The 21,490-nt window shown below is 38.7% G+C and overlaps 1 protein-coding gene across 10 annotated transcripts in view; it reads right to left on the bottom strand.

Moving 5' to 3' along the window:
* Window positions 1-21,490, bottom strand: part of PTPRM (protein tyrosine phosphatase receptor type M) — an 835,156-nt gene that overhangs the window by 421,416 nt on the left and 392,250 nt on the right. For all 10 annotated transcript variants that reach the window (XM_030810737.1, XM_030810732.1, XM_030810734.1 and 7 more), the window contains one exon: window positions 19,586-19,879. In XM_030810737.1, the coding sequence (XP_030666597.1) occupies window positions 19,586-19,879 (294 nt within the window). The remainder of the gene's footprint in view (window positions 1-19,585; window positions 19,880-21,490) is intronic.

The raw sequence follows: 21,490 nt of genomic DNA, 5'->3' as shown, positions 1-21,490 counted from the left end.
GCGCAGAGAGGTGGGAGTAGTAGAAAACAGGCGGGAGAGGAGGTGTGATTCCACCTTCATGGTGCTTCATAAGCAGGAAGAGCACCTTGATCTCAAGAAAATGAAGTGCTAAGGCTGAAGCTAAGAAAGCAGTGGGGAAAAATGAGAGGAACTGATGGAGAGGGGGCCAGAGCCAGATGATAGGGGAATGTGTGCCAACCACTCATTTCCATTCCCAGAGTGCCTTCGATGGCTCAACTCAGGCACAGTAAGCAAGCCAGACAAAAGCCTTGCCAGGCCAGCTCATGCTCCAGTGGAGGGAGACAGATCAGCACATGAAATCCCAGCATCTAGCATGCCTGGCTGTGAGAAGAATTATGGAGAAACGGGAAGCAGGCAACGGGGAGGAGGATAGGGGAGCTGCGTGTTAAGGAGTCTCTTACTGTCCATTTTTGCTTAGAAATGGTAGGACTGAATGTGCATTTATAAAAGACCTCTGATGGCTGGACACAGTGGCTCAAACCTGTGATCCCAGTGTTTTCAGAGGCAGAGGTGGGAGGACTGTCTGAGCCCAGGACTTCAAGACTAGCCTGGGCAACATAGTGAGGCCCAGTCCCTACAAAAATTGTAAAAATTAGCCGGGCATGGTGGCATGTGCCTGTAGTCCTAGCTACCTCGGAGGCTGAGGCGGGAGGCTCACTTGAGCCCAGGAGGTTGAGGCTGCAGTGAGCTGCGATCACCACTGCACTCCAGCCTGGGTGACAGAGCAAGACCCTGTCTCTAAAAATAATAAAAATAAAATAAAAAGATATCTGGCTGTAGGGTAGAGCAACTCTAGGGGGCAGCAGAGTGAATGTGGGTGCAATAAGGAGCCATAGTAGTGGCTGAGGCTAGGCTAGCAGCATTGCAGAGAAATCTCCCCAACACCAAGACACCTAGGAAAGAGAATACGTGAGATTTATGATTGATACGGTACAGAGGTGAGGTAGTAGAAAGACTCAAGGGCAATTCAGGTTTCTGGCTGAAATGAGTGGGCAGTTTGAAGTATTGATTCAGGTAAGAGACACTGGTAGAAAAAATACTTTGTGGGGCCGTGAAGACAGGCAAGGCCAAGGGGGAGGAGTAAGATGCTCAGCTGCACTATACAGCAGAGGAGTTGGAGATGCCCAGGGAATCCATGTGGGGTGTCCAGGAGCCAGCACGCCCAGAGGCAGGAGCGAGAGCTGGGCTGAGGACAGAGCCCTGGAGATGTGGGCACCTGGGAGGGATCAACCCAGGGTGGGACAAGGTGGCCCGTCACCCTCAGTCCTTTTCAGGCAGAAAGAGGAAGTGTGTCCCAAGTCACTTCACTGGAAATGCCAGTGCAGCCTGCTCCCCAGCCTCCAAGCACCATCCCAGCCTTCTCCTGTGTCTGCTCCACACTTCTGCCAGCAGAGTGCAAGGTGACGAGGGAACACTTAGCACAACACAAAATGCCAGTGCCTGAGCTTTTCCAGTCTCATTTTTCGACTTTGTATTTCATTTCTGCTATTATATTCAAAATGATGTCGTTTCCTGAGAATAAACTCCTGGAAAAAATATGTAATGCAAATATATATTATGAGCTCTGCACTATCTTTGGGAAAAGAAGGTTTAATTTAAACAAGTATTTTTCATTTGGACTAATAAATATGTCATGTAACACATTAACCATTTGTCTTAAATAAAACACCTTAGATTCATAATCTGCCCAAAAGAGATGTTTAGCTTAGATCTGCATTTCAAAAAATGTTTCCAAAGGTATCCAACTGATGAACCTATCGGTAAGAATTACAAATTGCCCACTATTATAATTTCTGCCTCCCAGATCCAAATAGTTTTATGCACATAGAAACCTATATTGTTGATGTCTTCAGAAGTCAATCTTAGAAACTCCAGGATTCTATCCTAGAAGGGAACGCTTCTGTGTTTTTTATATACTTAGACAGGGTCAGACAAAGGTGGCCAGAACAAAGGAATCTACAGTGGCGGGTCAGTGATTTCCTCTGTTGGCTGGACATAGATCATCTGCAGAAATCATCTCTCTGCCCTCCCTTTTGTTTTCAGACACTTTGGCAACAGCTATAGCTTCAATATATCCAGCAATGAAATTAAAGACCCAGCTTATAGATAAGGTCACCCAGGCAACATTCAATTTTCTTTGCCACGGGCCTATGGCTCAGTGTGGGGAGCCCAGAGCTAAGTTCTGTCAGCTCCATGGTGAAGCGCTGTTTTTTAAAGGTCGCTACATGCAATTCTGAGGGTGGAAAGAAATGTCTGAGTTTTCAAAAAAAAGTCATATAACGTTATTGGAATTTATATGAAAGAATACTCTGTCACGTGCTCACAGACCCTTCATAATGTTTAATGTCCTAACCTTAATATTATGATATAAACCTTTTTAAGAATTAAAGCTGAGACTGATCATTATGTACTAAGAGCCACGTATAATATTGATAAAGTATAGAATAAGAGTTATGATTTCACAGTACTACAAAGAAATTCTTTATAAAAGAAAAAGATATATGCTAAGCTAACGTGTCAAACAGAGAAAGTGTTAACAACGTTCGCCTCGTAAGTTAGCATGACAGGCTCACCAAGAGCTTACCTGCAGACAAAACAATTAACGTGACCACTTCACTAAGTCTAGATATCCTTTGGGCCATGAGGCATATTTAATGGTCAAATCGAGTCCATTTAGTGGTCAAATAGAGTCCTGTTTTATAATTTAAAATAAACTGTTTACAGCAACATGCAAACAAAATAGAAAAACAATGGAGATGGTCAGCTGGTTTTCCATTCTAGTTCTTAGTAGAGTGACACTAAATGACCCTGGCAGATAAATATCTCTCGGTGTTGAATAACACTGTCAGCTTATATCTGTGTGTTCTATACGACTAGTCACCCCACTTGGTTCATGTCAGTTTTATCTGGCTCTGTCTGAAATCAAAGATTCTTACTGTCCAATCCCATCCTTAAATCAACCCTAAGCCAGAGCTATTGGGCAGACTCACAGAGGCTGGCTTTGTAGTGAGGCTAAAAGCAAAGTGCGCTGAGAGGAGCAGGCACCAGTTATCAGAGGGGGTTGGTAACAGTGGCCTCGCCAGGCACTTCTGTAAACAGACGCACTGCAAAACTGCACAAGTTGTTTCCTTAATCCTAGCCTCACTTTCCCAGTCAACAAGATTTGAGTTACAGGAAATTATGAAGAAGTCAGTTTTTTTCTTTCAAGTATATTCTGTCTAGAACTGTGAGGAGTCTGAGACTTAACCAAGTTTCAAGCCTACAAGTTTGCCTGCCACTGTTTCATGGATGCTGGCAGAAGACAGGAGACTCCTGGACCAGAGACATAGGATTGTATTATGAACAACAAAGCAAATACATGAGCTTTGTGCTCTTGTTGGTTCCCCTTGCCCCCAAAGTCTCAAGGCAGAACACAGAGGAATCCAAGTTGATGCTACACATGAAGTCGGTTTGTATCACAGCTAAAGAGCCCTGAGTTAGGAAAACCAAATCTTTTATTATGGGCAGTAAGCAAACCTGTCTACGCTTTGCTCTCAAGAGAGACATTATCTTTCTTATGCTGGACAACTAGAAAGCTCATCCAGTGCTCCAGAGAGAGACACTATCTCTATATTCCAAGGCTGTTCCCTGGACCAGAACAAAGGCCATCGGTGCCTCTGCTTGCAAGGTGTGCACGTGTGAGGGACCCATGGTGAAGTGCATGCCAACATCCTCTAAACAAGTCAGGCAGCTGGGTGCGGTGGCTCATGCCTGTAATCCTAGCATTTTGGGAGGCCAAGGAGGGCAGATCACCTGAGGTCAGGAGTTTGAGACCAGCCTGGCCAACATGGCAAAATTCCGCCTCTACTAAAAATACAAAAATTAGCTGGGTGTGGTGGCAGGTGCCTGTAATACCAGCTACTCAGGAGGATGAGGCAGGAGAATTGCTTGATCCCAGGAGGTGGAGGTTGCAGTGAGCCAAGATCACACCATTGCACTCCAGCCCGGGCAAAAAGGGAGAAACTCTGTCTCAAAACAAAACAAAACAAAACAAAAAAAACAATTCAGGTATTATTAATTTATTTTATTATAACTGGATCTAAGGTGAGATCCATGCTAAATATGAGGATTGGATTTCCAATTGATCCCCATAGTCAAATCTTCTAATATCCATGTTACAATCAAGCTTTTTTATTGTTAAAATCAAGCTTTAAAAAAAAAAAAAAACCAGCAAGTTTCTTTGCAGATCTCAATTCTGACTGATAGTACTTAACAAATGAATACATTTACTCAAGAAAAGAAATAAATCTTACCCAATTTCTCAGTAGTCATTTGACTACAATTATTATATTCAACTCATATCAACCTTTATACTGGCCACTGTCAGTTGCTTACTCAGCATTCATTTTCCTCTCTTCCTTCCCAGCAGTTCCCCAAACCCTTGATTTTGTTCAGTGCTTTAGTCTTCCATAGCTCGTGGCTCGGGAATGGCTCTTTCCACCCCTAGACTCAAGGGTGAGGCTCTTTTTTTTTTTTTCATAAATAAAACTTTATCTTGTAGAACAGTTTTACATTAACAGCAAAATTGCACGACACGGAGGGTATGAAGATTCCCCACAATCCCCTGCCCCCAAGCCTATGCATAGCCTCCCACATTATCAACACATCGTACCAACGACCAATCAGCACCACACAAAGTCCAGAATTGATATCAGGATTCACTCTCAGTGTGGTATATTCTATGGATTTTGGAAACTATATAATGGCATATATCCACTACTATAGTATCATACAGAATAATTTCACTACGTGAAAAAGTCCTCTATGATCTACCTATTTATCCCTGCCTCTCCCAGCTTCTGTCATACGCTGATATTTTTACTGAATCCATAGTTTGGCCTTTTCCAGAATGTCATATATAGTCATGGGTTGCCTAATGACAGAGATACATTCTTTTTTTTCATTTTTTATTTTTTATTTTTTTGAGACGGAGTCTCCCTCTGTCTCCCGGCTGGAGTGCAATGGCGCGATCCTGGCTCACTGCAATCTTTGCCTCCCAGGTTCAAGATATTTTCCTGCCTCAGCCTCCTGAGTAGCTGGGATTAAAGGCGCATGCCACCATCCCTGGCTAATTTTTGTATTTTTAGTAGAGACAGCGTTTCACCATGTTGGTCAGGCCGGTCTTGAACACCTGACCTCGTGATCTACCTGCCTCGGCCTCCCAAAGTGCTGGGATTACAAGTGTGAGCCACCGTGCCCGGCCAACAGAGATACATTCTAAGAAAAACATCTTTAGGTGATTTCATCACTGTGTGAACATCATAGAGTGCTCTTAGACAAATCTAGATGGGATAGCTTACTATACACGGAGACTATATGTTGTAGTCCACTGCTCCTTGGCCACAGACATACACACCATGTTACTATACTGAATACTGTAGGCAACTGTAACACAATGAGAGTATTTCTATATTTAAACATAGAAAAGGTAATGCATTAGCTATGAAATTACAATGGCTACAATGTTACTAGGTGATTTTCAGCTCCGTTATAATCTTAAAGGACTATCATCTTATATGCAGACCCTCATAGACTGAAAGACTGTTAATGCGGAACCTTACTGTAGTTGAAATCATACAGTATGTAGCATTATCATATTGGCATCTTTCACTTACTTCTTAATATACACTTAAGTTTCCTCTATGTCTCTTCATGGCTTAATAGCTCATTTCTGAAAATTATTGTCTCAATGTACCATAGTTTATCCAGTCATCTACTGACCTCTAGGTTGCTTGTAAGTTTTAGAAATTATGAACAAAAAGCTGCCATAAACACTGGTGTGCAAGTTTTTGTGTTGTCATAAGTCTCCAGTTCCTTTGGGTGAATGTCAAAGGACACAAATGCTGGATTGTACAGTAAGAGTAGGTTTGCTCTTGCAAGAAACTGCCCAACTGTTTTCCAAACAGGCTGCACTTATTTTTATATTTTCACCAGCAACAAATGAGAGTTCCTATTGCTCCACATCCTCCCAGCATTTGATGTGTGGCAGTGTTCTGAATTTTGGCCATTCTAATAGGTGTGTGGTGCAAGGATGCATCTTCATTACTGCAAATCAGTGGTTTTCAATATCAGCATCACTGGGGAATTTGTTAAAAATGCGGATTCCTGATCCAACCCTAAACCAACTGAATCATAAACATGGGATAGAAGCCAGTCAGGATCTTTTCACAAGTCCTCCAGGTGATTCTGATATACACTGTCATTATTGAAGTACTTTAAAGTTTAAGAATAAGTGCACTAAGGCAATCAATCCATGAAAATCTGCTAGTTATTATCGGTCCTTAATTGACGTAAAAGATTGAAAGAAAAAAGTTACATTCTATGACTGGGGAAATATTCTTCTCTCCCCGTTAGATGTGAACACAGCATGTTTCCCTAGTTGCTTTTAAATGTCACCTTATCACCACAAAGAGAGCCAGCCTGCAGTTGAGGCCAACAGATCAGAGATTTGGAAAGAGCCCATCTCCCTGGGAAGATTACTGAGTCACTGAACAACAAACTGTAAAGGGTGCCTTACCTATGGATTTCCCATTAATATGAGTTAATAAATTTCCTCATTGTTAGCCTACAGGGGCATTTATATTACTTGCAGCCCAAAACATCCTGATTAAAACCATTTATTTGTGATGCTCCTGTCTGACCTAATATTTATGTTGACTTTTAGAACTCTTCTCTACAACTGCTCTGGGAATCTCTGTAAGCTTTACTTCATGTAAATGTGTGCACACATTGCACACCAATGGAGAACTTTAGAAACTAGAAAGCTGTGTCCAGGAGGGCAGGAGACTTGTTAGTTTTGCCTACTAACTGTATCCTCAAAGCCTAGGAGAATACCTCTCAGCAGATGCTCAAAAATATTAGACTAAATTAATAAATGAATAAACAAATGGGGCGAACCAAAATGAGGTGTGGAGGGTATTTTGACTCAGTTGTGTCTACTCGGCTTTCATAGCAGCTGCCTTTTCAGCTGGTTTCCCTGTGGTCACTTGCTGCCTGCCACATTCTCAGGCACCACATCAAGCAAAATGCAAAGGTGAGAATGGACCATTCTCCTTGTACATCATTGAAGTGCAAAGGAACTGTCCCCAGAAGGCTCCTCAGCCCTGGAGTCTTCCCCTCAAGTCTTTTTTTTAATCAGAATCTCACTGACTAAATACTCTAAGTATAAAAATAAGTTCTAAAAAATTCAACAAAAATGTAGAAAAATATCTTCTAAAACAAGATTAGAAAGTAAGAAGCCATTAGGAAGAAACAATGGGTCATTTAGCAAACATAATTGCATATGTAGACATCTACCAAGATTAAGTTAATATATATTTGGACTGATTTATATTCCAATGATACCTTTATTGTGTGTGTTAATGAGTATGCGTAGCCCTAAAAGATATGATTGATAAATTTAACTACATAAAATGTGAAGATTTCTCTATAACCACAAATAAAGTCAACTGCAAATGGTAGAATAAGAAAAATATTTTGAAAACATATGACAAATGGTAAATAACCCTACTACAGAAAGTATCCCTACAATTTAAAAAAGAAAAGATTGGAAAAGCATCCTAAGGACAGAAATGGACAATTTGCTGAGGAAGAAATATACCGAATACACGCATGGAAAACATGAGATGCGAATAAAAACAATAACATATAATTTAAAAACCAATAAATTGATTTTTTAAGTTTTAAAAGATCATTAATATTCAATGCTTGAAAGCATTTGAGGACCCTGACGTTGTGACACCTTGCTGATAGAGCATAACTTGATAGAACCTTGTAGAAAGTAATCTGACAGCACCTACTAAAGTCTTAAATGCATATATCTTTGGCCCTGCAATTCTACCTTAAAACTGTAAACTTAACTTATAGAAATCAAAATATTTGTATACAATATCTATTTATAGATATTTACTGAAATATTCCCTTTATTAATGAACAAAACCTGACTATCCATCAAGAGAGGAGGGGCTAAATAAATTAGGTCATCCATATCACAAAAGAATAAACAGCTACTAATAAGAGTGGGTTATATGTATTATATGTCGGTTATATGTTTATATAACATGTATTGTACTAGACTCTACCAACTAGAGAGCTGTTCAGAAAATACTGGCAGATGTGAAATCGAGCTGATGAATAACATGTACAATATAATCCTATTTGTTAGAACTAGTAAGGGAGGGGCTGACGACATATATTGATATTTACACACCTAAATGAGCTTACATAGAGATGTTGAAGGATAAACACAAAAGGTTTAACAATGATGATTCCTGGCAAAGGGACTGAAAGAGGAGGGAATCTGTTACCTTCTTCATCATATACTTCTATATTTTTTGCCTTCTTATATCACATCTATGACTTCAGTGATTTTCAAAGGCCATTAACAAGATATAAACATTAACAAATAAAATGTTATTTATCATGAATTTATTACTTAAATTAGGAGCATTATAGCTGAGCTAAAGAATAGTGAAATAGCAATACATAATATTTAGCAGAAATATATTTTAATATGTATATTTTTTCAAATGTTAATGTATTTCTAAAAAGCCCTTTAGAAAGGGTTTCAATGCTGACTATAAATATGTGTTTACAGTCACTTGTCTAGATGGATAAGAAGGAAATATTGCTATTTGGTCAATGGGAATATTTTACCTGAATAGTTACATTACTTATATTACTCATTCTACAACGGTAATAACACGGATGGAGGATTAGCAATTTTGGTATCAAACAGCTCTATTATCTTTTCTATTTTAATAACAGGTATAACCATACTTCCTAATAAAATTTTTTGTATTTATAATTTAAATTCCATTTATATGCATTATTCATTTTTAAAGCATTCTATTCACTTGCAATTTATTCTAATAGGTAATTACCAGTTATTTATATTCTTAAAATTAATTTATAAAAGTGTTGCACAAAGGAACATGGCTAACCCTCATAAACTAAAATTTTGACATATTATCAATCTTTCATAATCTGTTGTTATGACTATACAAGTTTTAGCTCTCATTTATCTTACTTCTTATTTAGTTTTTAAAAGCACAAGCAGCATTATCCTTACAGATGAAGTCGGCAAGTCCTAACTGGAGGCCAGATGCCACTGAGTATGTCCCAGTGAGCCCACATTTTGTGTTAATGAGGACGAATAAACTGAGAGCTGGATGGATAAGAAGAGAATGCATCTGGATGTGCTGAGAGGAGCATGGATAGAAGGAAGTACACAGGACATATGAGGTCAAGATAAAATCCACCTGTCCCAAAGCATGACAGTGGTTCCAGACATAACACATAACATACCTGGTAAGTCAAGAGTGAGTGAACTTTTCCTAAAATGTTCAGAAGACAAAGGCTAAGACTGGCCTTGTCCGCTCTCAGGCCAGAGACACTGGATACAAGGTAAGCCTGGCTCAGAAGCAGCCCTTATGGTGAACAATTTTACCTGTGTGCTGTAATTCCTTACATCCACAGCACCAAGACCCCAGTCATCCAATCTCACTCAGTAAGGGTTCACATGCCTTCCTGGGATATGTATGCAAATGAGCAAAAGAGAAACGTGTCTCCCAGGACACCTCAGCCTTCTGGCTCTAAGCAAACTGCCATCAAGCTTTGAGTACTCTGGATAAACTTCCAAGTGTTAGAGTGGGCTGGGTGTGGTGGCACATGCCTGTAATCCTAGTACTTTGGGAGGCCAAGGCGGGTAGGTCACCTGAGATCAGGAGTTCGCTACCAGCCTGATTAACATGGTGAAACTCCATCTCTGCTAAATACAAAAATATTAGCTGGGCGTGGTGGCGCATGCCCGTAATCCGAGCTACTTGGGAGGCTGACACAGAATCGCTTGTACCTGGGAGGCGGAGGTTGCAGTGAGCCGAGATCATGCCATTGCACTCCAACCTGGGTAACAAGAGCGAAACTCCGTCTCAAAAAAAAAAAAAAAAAGTGTTAGAGTGGGGGCAGAACCCTCCAAAAAGTTAAAAGTGTCAAAAACACTTATCATGTCACTAATAATTGCAATACATCCACAACCACAGCATAACAATGTCTCATATGTAAATTAAGTATTTGCAGTTATTTTATTTTTTTTGCCACCCTGCAGAACAGGGACCCTGGGTCACTATGCTATTTTCTATCCTGACCACACATTAAAGAGGCAAAACAAAAAGTTTTCCCAGGTTCCAGTGAACATGTGATCATTTACTTTTTCTTGGCACTACCTTGAGGATACATATATATTTTTTGTTTTGCTTAAACTGCAACTTGTATGTGTGTCAAATGCAACCCAATCTATTCAGCTTAAAAGTCCTATTGAAAGATTTCACCATGGGAGTGTGTATCCCTGGTGGTAACAAAACTTAATTTTGTATCAGCATTTAATAGTAAACCTACTTAGTATTCATTCAGGAACCACCAGGTGACCAAAGTACTCTGCTAACAAGTTTTCCTGCATTAGCATATGTAATTTTCTCAGCAGCATTATGAAGACAATGCTGGTACTGTTTAAAAAAACAAACAAACAAAAAACACTGACCAGAAGTATTAAGAAATTAAGAATAGCAAGGTTAACTCATTTGTTGAGAGTTTTTAGCTATTTGTGCCAGACCAAACATTCACCCACCCAAGTCAGTCAGACTATAAAGTGAAAGAAGTTTCCCAGGGGAACAGTTTCCTCTGAATGTTCAGAAAGGCAATCACAAAAGTATAAGCCACTATGATAATTTAAAGCAGTCAATTGTGCTCCAAGTCCTTTCAAAACACGTACATATGCAGTAAATACAGATTATGCATAGGACCCCAGTGTAGTATAAATGCTAACATAAAGATCATAAAATATAACCTCTCCATATTATAAATGTGATAAAGAATTAAGGCATGTGCTCTAATAAAAAATTAATCACGTCATCATCAATAATTTTTTTTCTTACTAAATATATAAGAGATTTGGGGGAAATTAAGATGGCCTGGGGTCTCTTTAAGAATTGTTCAAAGGAGATTTAGTAGATGTCTTCCTTTCTTAGGAGATATTGCTGCAGGATGCAGAGGCATCCTCAAACATGCCAAGGGCTGCAGGACCACGCTCGCAGCTATAGCTGGTGCTCAGACAAGGACTCATACTAATAACAATCATGTTTTTCCCGTAGCAAACCCCCTCTGACAGGGACTGATGACCTGTCAGATCCCTACAACAAGGAAGCTGGTCAAGCCCCTCACAGATAGACAGACAAAATACAGCCTGAAACGGTTCTGTGATTCTTCCCCATGTTAGATGGCTCATCAGAGGGACAGCAGGACTAGGCCACAGGCCCCCAACTGCAATCTCCAGCTCTTTCCCTTGATTTTCCTGGCCTCCTCAGTGTATTCAAAGCTCCACAAGAAGCCACCTACAAATATTTCAAAAACAAGCCTAGAGGAAGCTGAGGAGCACTGTTAGCACGCTCATTTTTCACAGCCAAGGGGCCTGCCTGACACCTTCCAGAGAGTCACAACACCTTAAGAGTCACTGGATAACTCTATGAACAACCACCTCCATCTGTCCGCACTTTTTAGAGGAGCTTCTGAACCTCTCATGCAGAATTGCTCCAGCAGTTCTATTCTATACCCCTCCGCCACTGCCTTAAGGGTCAAGCACAGGGAAAGTGCTGAATCCATGTTTAAGGGCAGCAGAACTTGAGGTTTAGGTATTAATTACAAAATCTCTGGGGCCTAAACACCTGTAAGGAAGCGACTGAATATATTATAATAAAAAAGACACTGCATTGCTGATATGTTCCTGTCCTATGTACACTGTGATGTGACCCAAAGTATTTGACATCTGCAGTCTAATAGGGAAGGTACTCCTCATGCCCTTTTAATGTTCATAATTTAAAAAGGTTTTTAATGGCTTAATGTATTGAAAATTCATTAAAACATGTTGCCCTGTGGCAGAGCTGTTTTAGAATTAGAACACTTTTAATTTTTTCCCTGGTAAATAAATTAAAAACGAATTATGCTCCATTCAATTAGGTCTTTGGCCTTTATTCCTTCCGAATAACAGCCATTGTTAGATTAGCTCCCACATGGCCCCAGGTACCTGAGGGTCAGCCCTGTAAGTCCAGATACTTATTGCAATGCCAGTGATAATTTTGTACAGAAAAGACAAATACTACTATCTTTGATTTAAGAGAAAATAAATCAGGTTTTGGCAGGGTTTAATTTCAGATTATTCCCATTTCAACCAGAATTATTTCCTTTTTTCCCACAGAAAGAAACTAAAAATAATAAATAAATAGCAGTGAGGTCAGCCTTCGGTTGAATGCAGGCATAGTGCAGTTTGGGCTTCATGTAATGCCCCCTTGCCAAGGAACCTGTCACTACTCATTTCCAACATGAGAATCTCATTCAGATACATTTAAAACGAGTCACTCTAGTGTTACCACTAGGCAAACACAGCAAATTAATATTTCAAAACCAATATGAACCTAAATCTAGTGACATTTATACTGAACCAGGTATGACAGACAGGGCGTGCTACTACATAAGGCACACTGAGAGATGTTCTCAGGGTATAAGATAAAAGAAAACACAACACCGTAAACTTGTAGTTAGTACAAAATTTCCACAGTCGGGAATGTTGGGTCCTTACTGTGAAGGAACACTAATCCTTTGTTTATCCTCCATATGTATATATATGTTGCCTATATATTCCCTCCCTCCAATACCCCCAATATATGTTTGTTTATGTGTGTTATTTGTTCATAGAAGAACAAGGGAAGGATACAAGAAAGCTACACAAATATATCTGTTCAAGTGCAACAGTACGACTGTCATCACAAAAAAATAGGAGATTCACAAAACTGCATATCACAAATGGGATAAGCAGACATTGAACCTTTCACAGAACAAAGATTGAAAGGTGAAATGACTCCAAATAGTGGCAAGTATGTCCAGTATCTTCTGCCACTGAAAATACTGCAGATATGATAGCTATTATGCATGTTATCAAAGCATGTAAGTACAACAAAATACATTTTAATGTAATACATATTCCAAGTTTTTATTATAGTTATGTAAAATGCTCTAACTAGGCATATACTAGGCAGACAAACATATAACTCTATGCAGACAGATATTAAAATTCACTCACTCTTAATCATTTAAAAAATGGAAGTTATAAAAACACTATCGCTTTTATTAAAAAATCACATTTATAAAAATGTGTATACTTCTTACACATCACATTTATTAAAGACTTCTAATACATTACTCCTATCCCCAGCAAGCAGCAGGCTAGCTGTGGATGGGATGGCTCTGCCATTCTGACAGAACGTTTCTAGGCTACCTGCTCGTATTTGGACTCCTCAGGAACCCAGCAGCACATGCTTTACTAGTAAACATTTCCCTAAGTCATAAAGAAGGTGCATTTTTGAACTGAAAGCCAAAGTCAGTGCTTACAGTCTCTAAGTAGTTCACAAAGAATTATATGAAACAAATATATACAATTCAATTATCAGCATAATTAAAAAGGTGCAATCACACACGTGATGACATGGATAAACCTGGAGAACATTATGCTACGTGGAATAAGCCAGTCACAGAAAGACAAATACTGCATGATTCCACTTATAGGAGACATCTAAATAGTTAAATCCATAGAGACAAAAAGGAGACTGGTGGTTGCCAGGGTTATGGGGAAGGGGAGTGGAGAGTTAGTGTTTAGTGGATGCAGTGTTTCAGTGTGGGAAGATGTAAAGATTCTCAATAAAACTAGTATTTGATAGCACAATAGGGTGACAAGAGTCAATAATAATTTAATTGTACATTTAAAAATAACAAAGAGTGTAACTGGATTGTTTGTAACACAAAGGATAAATGCTTCAGGTGATGGATACCCCATTTACCCTGATATGATTATTACACATTGCATGCCTGTATCAAAATATCTCGTGTACCTCATAAATATATACACCTACTATGTACCCACACACGAAAAACAGATTCTGGAGATTGGCTGAATGTACTTAACATGATTTAACTGTACACTTAAAACTGGTTAAGATGGTAAATTTTGTTATGTGTATTTAAACATAGTAAAATAATAAAAAATATTATCTCCTACCTCTCTATTCTCTATCCCTTCTTCTATTTTTCTTCATGACATTTATCATTTATCTGACACTGTATTGTATACGCATGTGTTGTGTGTAGGTATGTGTGTAATATATATATATATTAGAGACAGGGTTTTACTCTGTCAATGCTGGAGTGCAGTGGTGTGATTACAGCTCACTGTAATCTCCAACTCCAGGGCTCAAGTTGTCCTCCTATCTCAGCCTTCCAAGTAGCTGAGACTACAAGTGTATGCCACGGTGCCCAGCTAATTACTTTTAATTTTTTGTAGCAATGGAGTCTTGCTATGTTTCCCAGGCTGTCCTCAAACTCCTAGTATCAAGCAGTCCTCCTGCCTTGGCTATATATATATATATATATATATATATATATATATATATATGTTGCCTATATACTCCCTTCCTCCAATACCCCAAAATATATAAGTTCTGGAGACAGAAATCTTGTCACTCTACCGGCAGGGCTTGGAATAGTGCACGGCAAATATGGATGCTCAATATGCATCTTATGGACAATTTTTTAAGGTGCAATCATTATTGTTTCAAATATTTTTAGGTATATTAATGCTAAAGAACACATTTTAATTAAGCTTTGTTTCACTCTCACCAATCTTAATTGTTTAGTCATTAGTTTATAATACTCCTTCATTAGCTCCTGCGGCCAGTTATTAGCAAGTCACTTAACCACAGTTAACCAATAACCAGAATACATAAAAAGTATCTCCAAATAAAACACATAAAAAGCCCACTGTGAAAATTAATCTAACAACATCAACCATTTCTCTGTTTCAAGTAGCTACTATTCAATGGCTTATGATATAGAGGCTGCACATAATTTGAGAATATAGGATACATTAGAAATCACAAAATAAATTGCATTTTGTTTAACTGGATGCTGAAGTAATTTTAACTCTCTAAAGTTACCCAACTATAGCTGAACTGCAAAGTTGGAAAACAATTGGATATGTATATAAAGCTTGAAGGTAGCTTCTGACTATAATCACTTTTTATCATAACCCACATTGGCAGAACATTTTATCATTTTGAAAAATGTCTTTGCAGATAAAATCTAACCTGATCTTCAAAAACACCAATGATACAGTCAGGGCAGGTGTTGCTGCCCCAAATTAGAGCTGAAGATGTGGAATCAGGGAAGCTATGTGATTGGATCTAGGTCTTACATGGAGAGCTTGTGCATATATTTGGAAATAATTTTCAGAAGCATAAGAAGCAAGAGTTTTGGAAGTGTGTTAATATACAATCCTTGCAGAAATCCCACCAGGTAATGAGATTGTGTCTACAAGCCACACAAAAATGATGGGCAATAAATAGTGATCTTGCCATTTTAATACAAGAAGCTAAATACAGTTTCATGGGTGTCACCAAATAATGATAGGACAGGTGTCACTGATGCAGTACAGAAACGAAAACATAGAGCTTGGCCAAAATAAACAGATTTAACAGATGGGAACATAATGCACAACTGTGAAGAATTCTATGAGCCCACAATAGAAATCATGCTTCTCAGATTTTAGATTTCCCAGCTAAGCAATATTTCTAAAACATTGGGTAATGAGGTAGCCAGTGTCTAATTCTTCTGAATGAAAACATTAAAAGACAAAAATTTATTAAATGGTAGTTAACTCTGATTGACCACGTGCTATATGTAAGAGTTTGTTCTAGGCAACTGATATTCAGTAGCTCATTAAAGCTCACAACAAAACAATTAAACACATATTATTATTATCATCACCTCTGTTTTATAGATAAGGCAACTCAGGCCCAGAGAGGGTTAGCGGTTTTTCTCTAGTCCTGTGTCTACTGCCAGGCAGAGCCAACACTAAAACCCAGGTAGCTGCTCCCAGAGCCTGTGTTCTCAACCACTGACTCTGGCTCTAGCACCCGAAAGCACTATTATTTCATGAATTGAAGTGATATTTTAGCACAAAACCCAGGCAGGAAATCTCAGAGTGAGTCAGTCCTTCAAATTTATTTTACTTCACTGTAATAAAAACTTATATGTTCTCCCCTTTTGCTCGGATTTTTGGAAATGTAATAGCAGACCTTCACTGCCCAAAGAATAGTACTTGATAAGCATGATTATGGAGTATTTAGACAAGGATGAAATAAAAACAAAACTGAAAGACTTTCAGGGTAGAAATATCCGGTGGATCATCTCATCAGAAAGCAAACAAGAAATGAATCATAGAATTTCATACTGAAGAGATCTTCAAGGTCAACCAGCTCAATCCTCTTCTGAATATAGAAATCAATTTCTACCATGTCAGGTTATGCTTGAACAAATCAGCCACAAGAAACTCACTCAGCTCTTGTCGAGTTTACACAGGTGCCCTTTCCTCCCCATTCCCTTCTCAGTTCTTTCCACCATTCCTCATTAGTTAAGAAAGGTTCCACATCCTTTCCTATCCTGATTGCCCTCCCCATGGGCAAAATCTATTTTGTGCTGTCTCTCTTAAAAAGCAGGAACTAGAAATAAATGTGAGAATTACGAGAAGCCTAAACAGCACTGGTAGAGTAAGGCTATCACCTCCTTCAATATGGGCATTTTGCTTTCCTGATGCAACCTAAGATTATTTTAGGATTTTTTTTTTTTTTTTTTTTTTTTTTGCAGGGGATGGTGAGGCACTAACATCACAGGGATAATTTATACAAGATGGATGACATTATAGATTCATTTGCATTGAAGCCAAATCCTCAATCTCTTCTTCATACATATTGCTGCTAAATTGTATTACTCTAATTTCAAGCCAGTACTCTTGGCTTTTTTGAACCATACAGGAAGGATTTAGATTTATTCCTATTACTTATCACCCTATTAGATTCATCAACCATTTGCCCCTGGCCAAGGATGTTTTTCACTTATTGCTGCAGAATGCCTCTAGTCTCTCCCATGTTTATGAAATCCATGACTTGCTCTTTAGGTACTCTAAATGCTCACAAACCATCTGAATAATACTTTGGGACTGATAACAAATTTTCAGTCTATAATTTACAGCATATTTTTCCCTTTAACTTACTCCTGCTTCCCAAAATTCCACACTGATCATAAACAGTGATTACTGATATTACCTGCAGATTTTCTCAAAACCCCAGGTCAAGAAAGGGTGAACTATATTTCTTCCTATAGCAAAAAGTCTCATTTGACTTCACTTTCCTCACCTTTCATTTTCCTCACCCACCTAACATGCCTCCCCCTCTTCTTTCTATCTTTGACCCTTTCACCTAACATATCTCTCTCCATTTTCTAAGGGTGACTCCATGCCAGCACAGGGCACAACCAGACCATGCATCACGAACAGCGCCAACTGCAGGCTGCAAACAGTTAAGAGGAAAGGGCGCATCATTATTAGGCTTGCTGGTTTAGGTGAGGTTTCATACATTGAGGCACAGTGTGGGCCTACAAATATCAATTCAAAATTGGTTTTCATTTCTTAAAAATAACTGTCAATCTATTATTAAAAGGTACTTTGTCTCTTTCAGCATTATCCATTTACACATCATACAGCAATATCAAAAGGCTTCCTGAAAACACAGACACATGCATTATAATCAGTGGATATATATACAGCAATGTGTCAATAGCTGAGATGTACAGACACAAAACCAAAAGAAAAGGCGAAAATGTGTAAAAAAAAAAAAAAAGAACAGGACTGGAAACATTATGTAGGTGGGGCTGCTAGTGACTAGAATTGTAACAGATCACAGTCTCTCTCCAATCTAAACAATGAAATTCTAACCTGCTTATGGAGAGAGAGAGAGAAACCATATATTGCCATGCTCAAAACAGGAATTCTTAACACTAAAGTGAAATAACACTAAACTTACTTCTTACAGAGTGAGCTTAGAAGTGGAAAGGAGCTCACATGGGCTTCACTTTCACCATCTGTATTATGGGGATCAAAGAACCTGCCCTGGAGAATTCATAAGGCAGTGGTAAAATAACAGATTTGAAAGCAATGCCTACCTTGTCAAATGATATAGGCAGTATTATCCATAGCTATTGTCTGCATTGCAACAAATGATAAAACTGTTTTACAACAATGATGGAATTTATTCAACTAAATAGAGGAGATGACGAGGTTTAAAGAAGACAGGAAGAGAAAGGATTGGGAAATTCTCCTTTCTCCTTAGAGCCACCACTCAGGGCTGTGGGAATCACCAATTCAAAACAGCAGGTCTTATTACAGGGACCAGACTGCCTGCACAAAGGTGCCAGTAGGATACAGATGTGGGGTCTGAGAAACAGATGAAAGATGTACACAATAGCAAAGTACACAGTCTACTAACTCAGGCCAGTCCCTGTACTCAATAGCATGTATCCCCAGAAGAAAAAAGTACCTGTTCCCTTTTCTAACAAAAGTATTTTTTAAAATACAGAATTTTCCATGAGTATTGAACTTGTAGAAACAGTATAATACAAATTATGAAGAAAAAATTTAAAAGCCAGCTACAATGGTTAAGGTTTAATAATTTCTCTTACTCCTACCAGATAAAGTCTGACTATGCTAAGCATTTTTAAAACTTAAGAAATGAAACATTGATAAATGTATTCTTATCTAATGCTATCTGAATAATTAACTAACTCCATAACAGTTTATGGAATCTCCTCATCTCAGCACACAGTTCAACACAGAAATTCCTCATTTACAAGATAAAAGAGCACTTAAGTATCCCAATATACTGTTTCTCTCTGCTTCCTACCAGAGAGTAGCCATACAGAAACAACACTACACCTCTAATTGGGGAGCTTTACTCAGGTTTTGATTTTTGGAAGATTTTACACTTCTCTCTCCATTAACCCTACTTTTACTTAAGTTGCGGAATGGGTTTAGCACAATTAGAAATTTATAATCTAAGAAACTAAAGACTGCACCCAGCACACAAATCACTCTTGCTTATGATACAAATTGGCCCAAGTCATTCGCCAGCAGACCCTCCACTAAACACCCATCAATGAAAACACATCTTTAAGGCTATCTCTAAGATGGAATCTGTTATTCCAGAGCCCCTCCAGGCTGCAAGCACATTAACTGAACATAAAACAAAGGGGCCCAAGTAGGAGAGTCTGACCAATTAGAGGACATCATTAGAGTAGACAGTTTCTGTAAACTTCACGGACAATTCCTATATGAACTATGTGGTACTCAGAGTAAGAAGTAAATTAACAACAGGAAAAAGGGTGGGGGCAGGCTGAGAAATACCAAGCCTGGAGGTTACTGGTCCCTAAGTTCACAAGCTGTTGGCTGACTATTCACAGGCTAAGGGCATTTTCTGTTCATACACAGGTATTGATAGAGCTAGGGGAAGCGTGCTAGCCATCTGATCAACCCCAGTGCTGCCAGTCAACACCAGGAAAGACAATGACAATTAGTTGCAGGGTTCCTTATACTCACCAGCACACTTCGTTCTTGTCCTGAGAGCTGGACCAGGAGAGCCAGTGCCACCCTCCCCTGGCCTGGTCAGGAGCACACTAATCTCATATTCTGTATCTGGGTCAAGGTGTCCAATTTTATAGCTCGTGGAATCGACTGGCTGTCGGTCATTCCAGCTCCCACTGGCCGTGCAGTACTCCACCTCTCGGGCCACAATGGGCCCGTCCCCATTGATGGAGTTGGCATTGAGCTGTATCCACAGGTAGGTAGCTCCTACGGAGGCGAGCTGAGGTGGGGCAATAGGAACAGGTGGTTCTGAAAGGCAAACCAGAAAGCTGTCTTTCAGATGCTTTGTCTTCAGTCTTAAAAGAGCTAAACATGCATCAATTATTAAAATGTAGAAGATAATAAAATTTCAGGAATAAATTGATAAGAACAATTTTGTTTGGGTTAATAAGAAAAAGCATGTTGATAAAGATTTTCACAGCATTCAAAGTTGTGAAATAAACCATCTTTAAATACATAAGCTTAATCAAGTAGGCATACCCTAATTTGTTTTAGGACATCAACCACTGTGCATAGCATATGCAAATTAGCATATCTGATACTTTTTGTAATGGTGAATACAGAAAATATTCTCAAGACAAAAATGCATTAAAGTGATGCCTGTTTTAGGATACTAATTACAATATCTTGAATGAGTAAGCCCACTCATTACAGTGAGTCTGTTACACAGATATCAAAGGATTTTTTTTCCACTAAAGTTAACTGGGAAAAGTTCTCTCAAGTAGTAGCATTTAAGCTCTAGAAAGCATTCATTGTTAATCTCCTTATTGAGAATGTCTTCAAAATCATCAAAGGTATTAGTTCCTATATCATTAAATTGTTTCCTTATATTTATATTCCAAAGGTATCACCACTTTAAAAACATGCCTGAAATTACAGTTTATCTCATCAAAAATACATTTCCAGGATGACTCATTTCCCAAAATAACTATCACAATGGATTCATTTTGCTACAGGAGAATCGAGCATTCTGGATAATGAAGTCCACCATTGCTGTCATTCAGGGAACTTCCAGTAGTAAGTCTTACTAAAGCAGTGAATAGAAGGGAAAGCTCTGAAGCAAAAAACATACCATGCCCAGCTTGATAAAACTAAGAAATCACTAGCAAACACACTTTACAACCCAAGAAAGTCCCTCTCTTTGTTTAAAATCTGAGACCGACTCTTTTCTATAACATTGTCAATCTTAACATAAATAGTATTCCCAGTATATTAGTTAGATGCCCGTTGAAAGCTCTCTAGGCACCAAATGAAGGTATTCCACATGCCAAGGTCACTGTCGGTGATACCACACATGATAAATGAGATTATTGTACAAAACAACATATTTCTACCTGAATAAATCTCCCTCTCAGAAAAACATAAATCTAGTGATTTTTTTCAAGACTGTATCTATGGGTGGTTTGTGCCTTTTTGGCGTGTTCTGTTTTTAACTCCTCATTTTGCTCATACAAATGCATGGAAAAATAAAATCCGGTATATCCTATTACTGGAATATGCTGGCTTGCTTGCTGAAATTTCTGCTACCCTCTTGCATTCTCTTGCATGGCAGACATAGCTAATCGATCACAGCCATGTTTCCTGCTGCAGAGGACCTCAGGGAAGCTAGCACCACATGAGGTTTGCACCTGAGATGACACCGGGTTAATTCCTAGACCAGCTAAAAACCAGCAACATTGGTTCCCTTTGTTGAGTTGGTTGTCGTAGTTCTTTTTTATATTCAAGGTGGGATTTTAAAATTGCTGGAGAAATCTCATTCGACTAAGTCAAAGTAAGACACAAAACTGTGAATGAATTTGACTTCAGAGACTACAAACATAATGTAAATTTACTAAAATATTGTTCCTGTTGTTTATAAAC

Source organism: Nomascus leucogenys, chromosome 4, assembly GCF_006542625.1.
Source record: "Nomascus leucogenys isolate Asia chromosome 4, Asia_NLE_v1, whole genome shotgun sequence".
Lineage (NCBI taxonomy): Eukaryota > Metazoa > Chordata > Mammalia > Primates > Hylobatidae > Nomascus > Nomascus leucogenys.
This window is presented reverse-complemented; position numbering and strand designations above follow the sequence as displayed.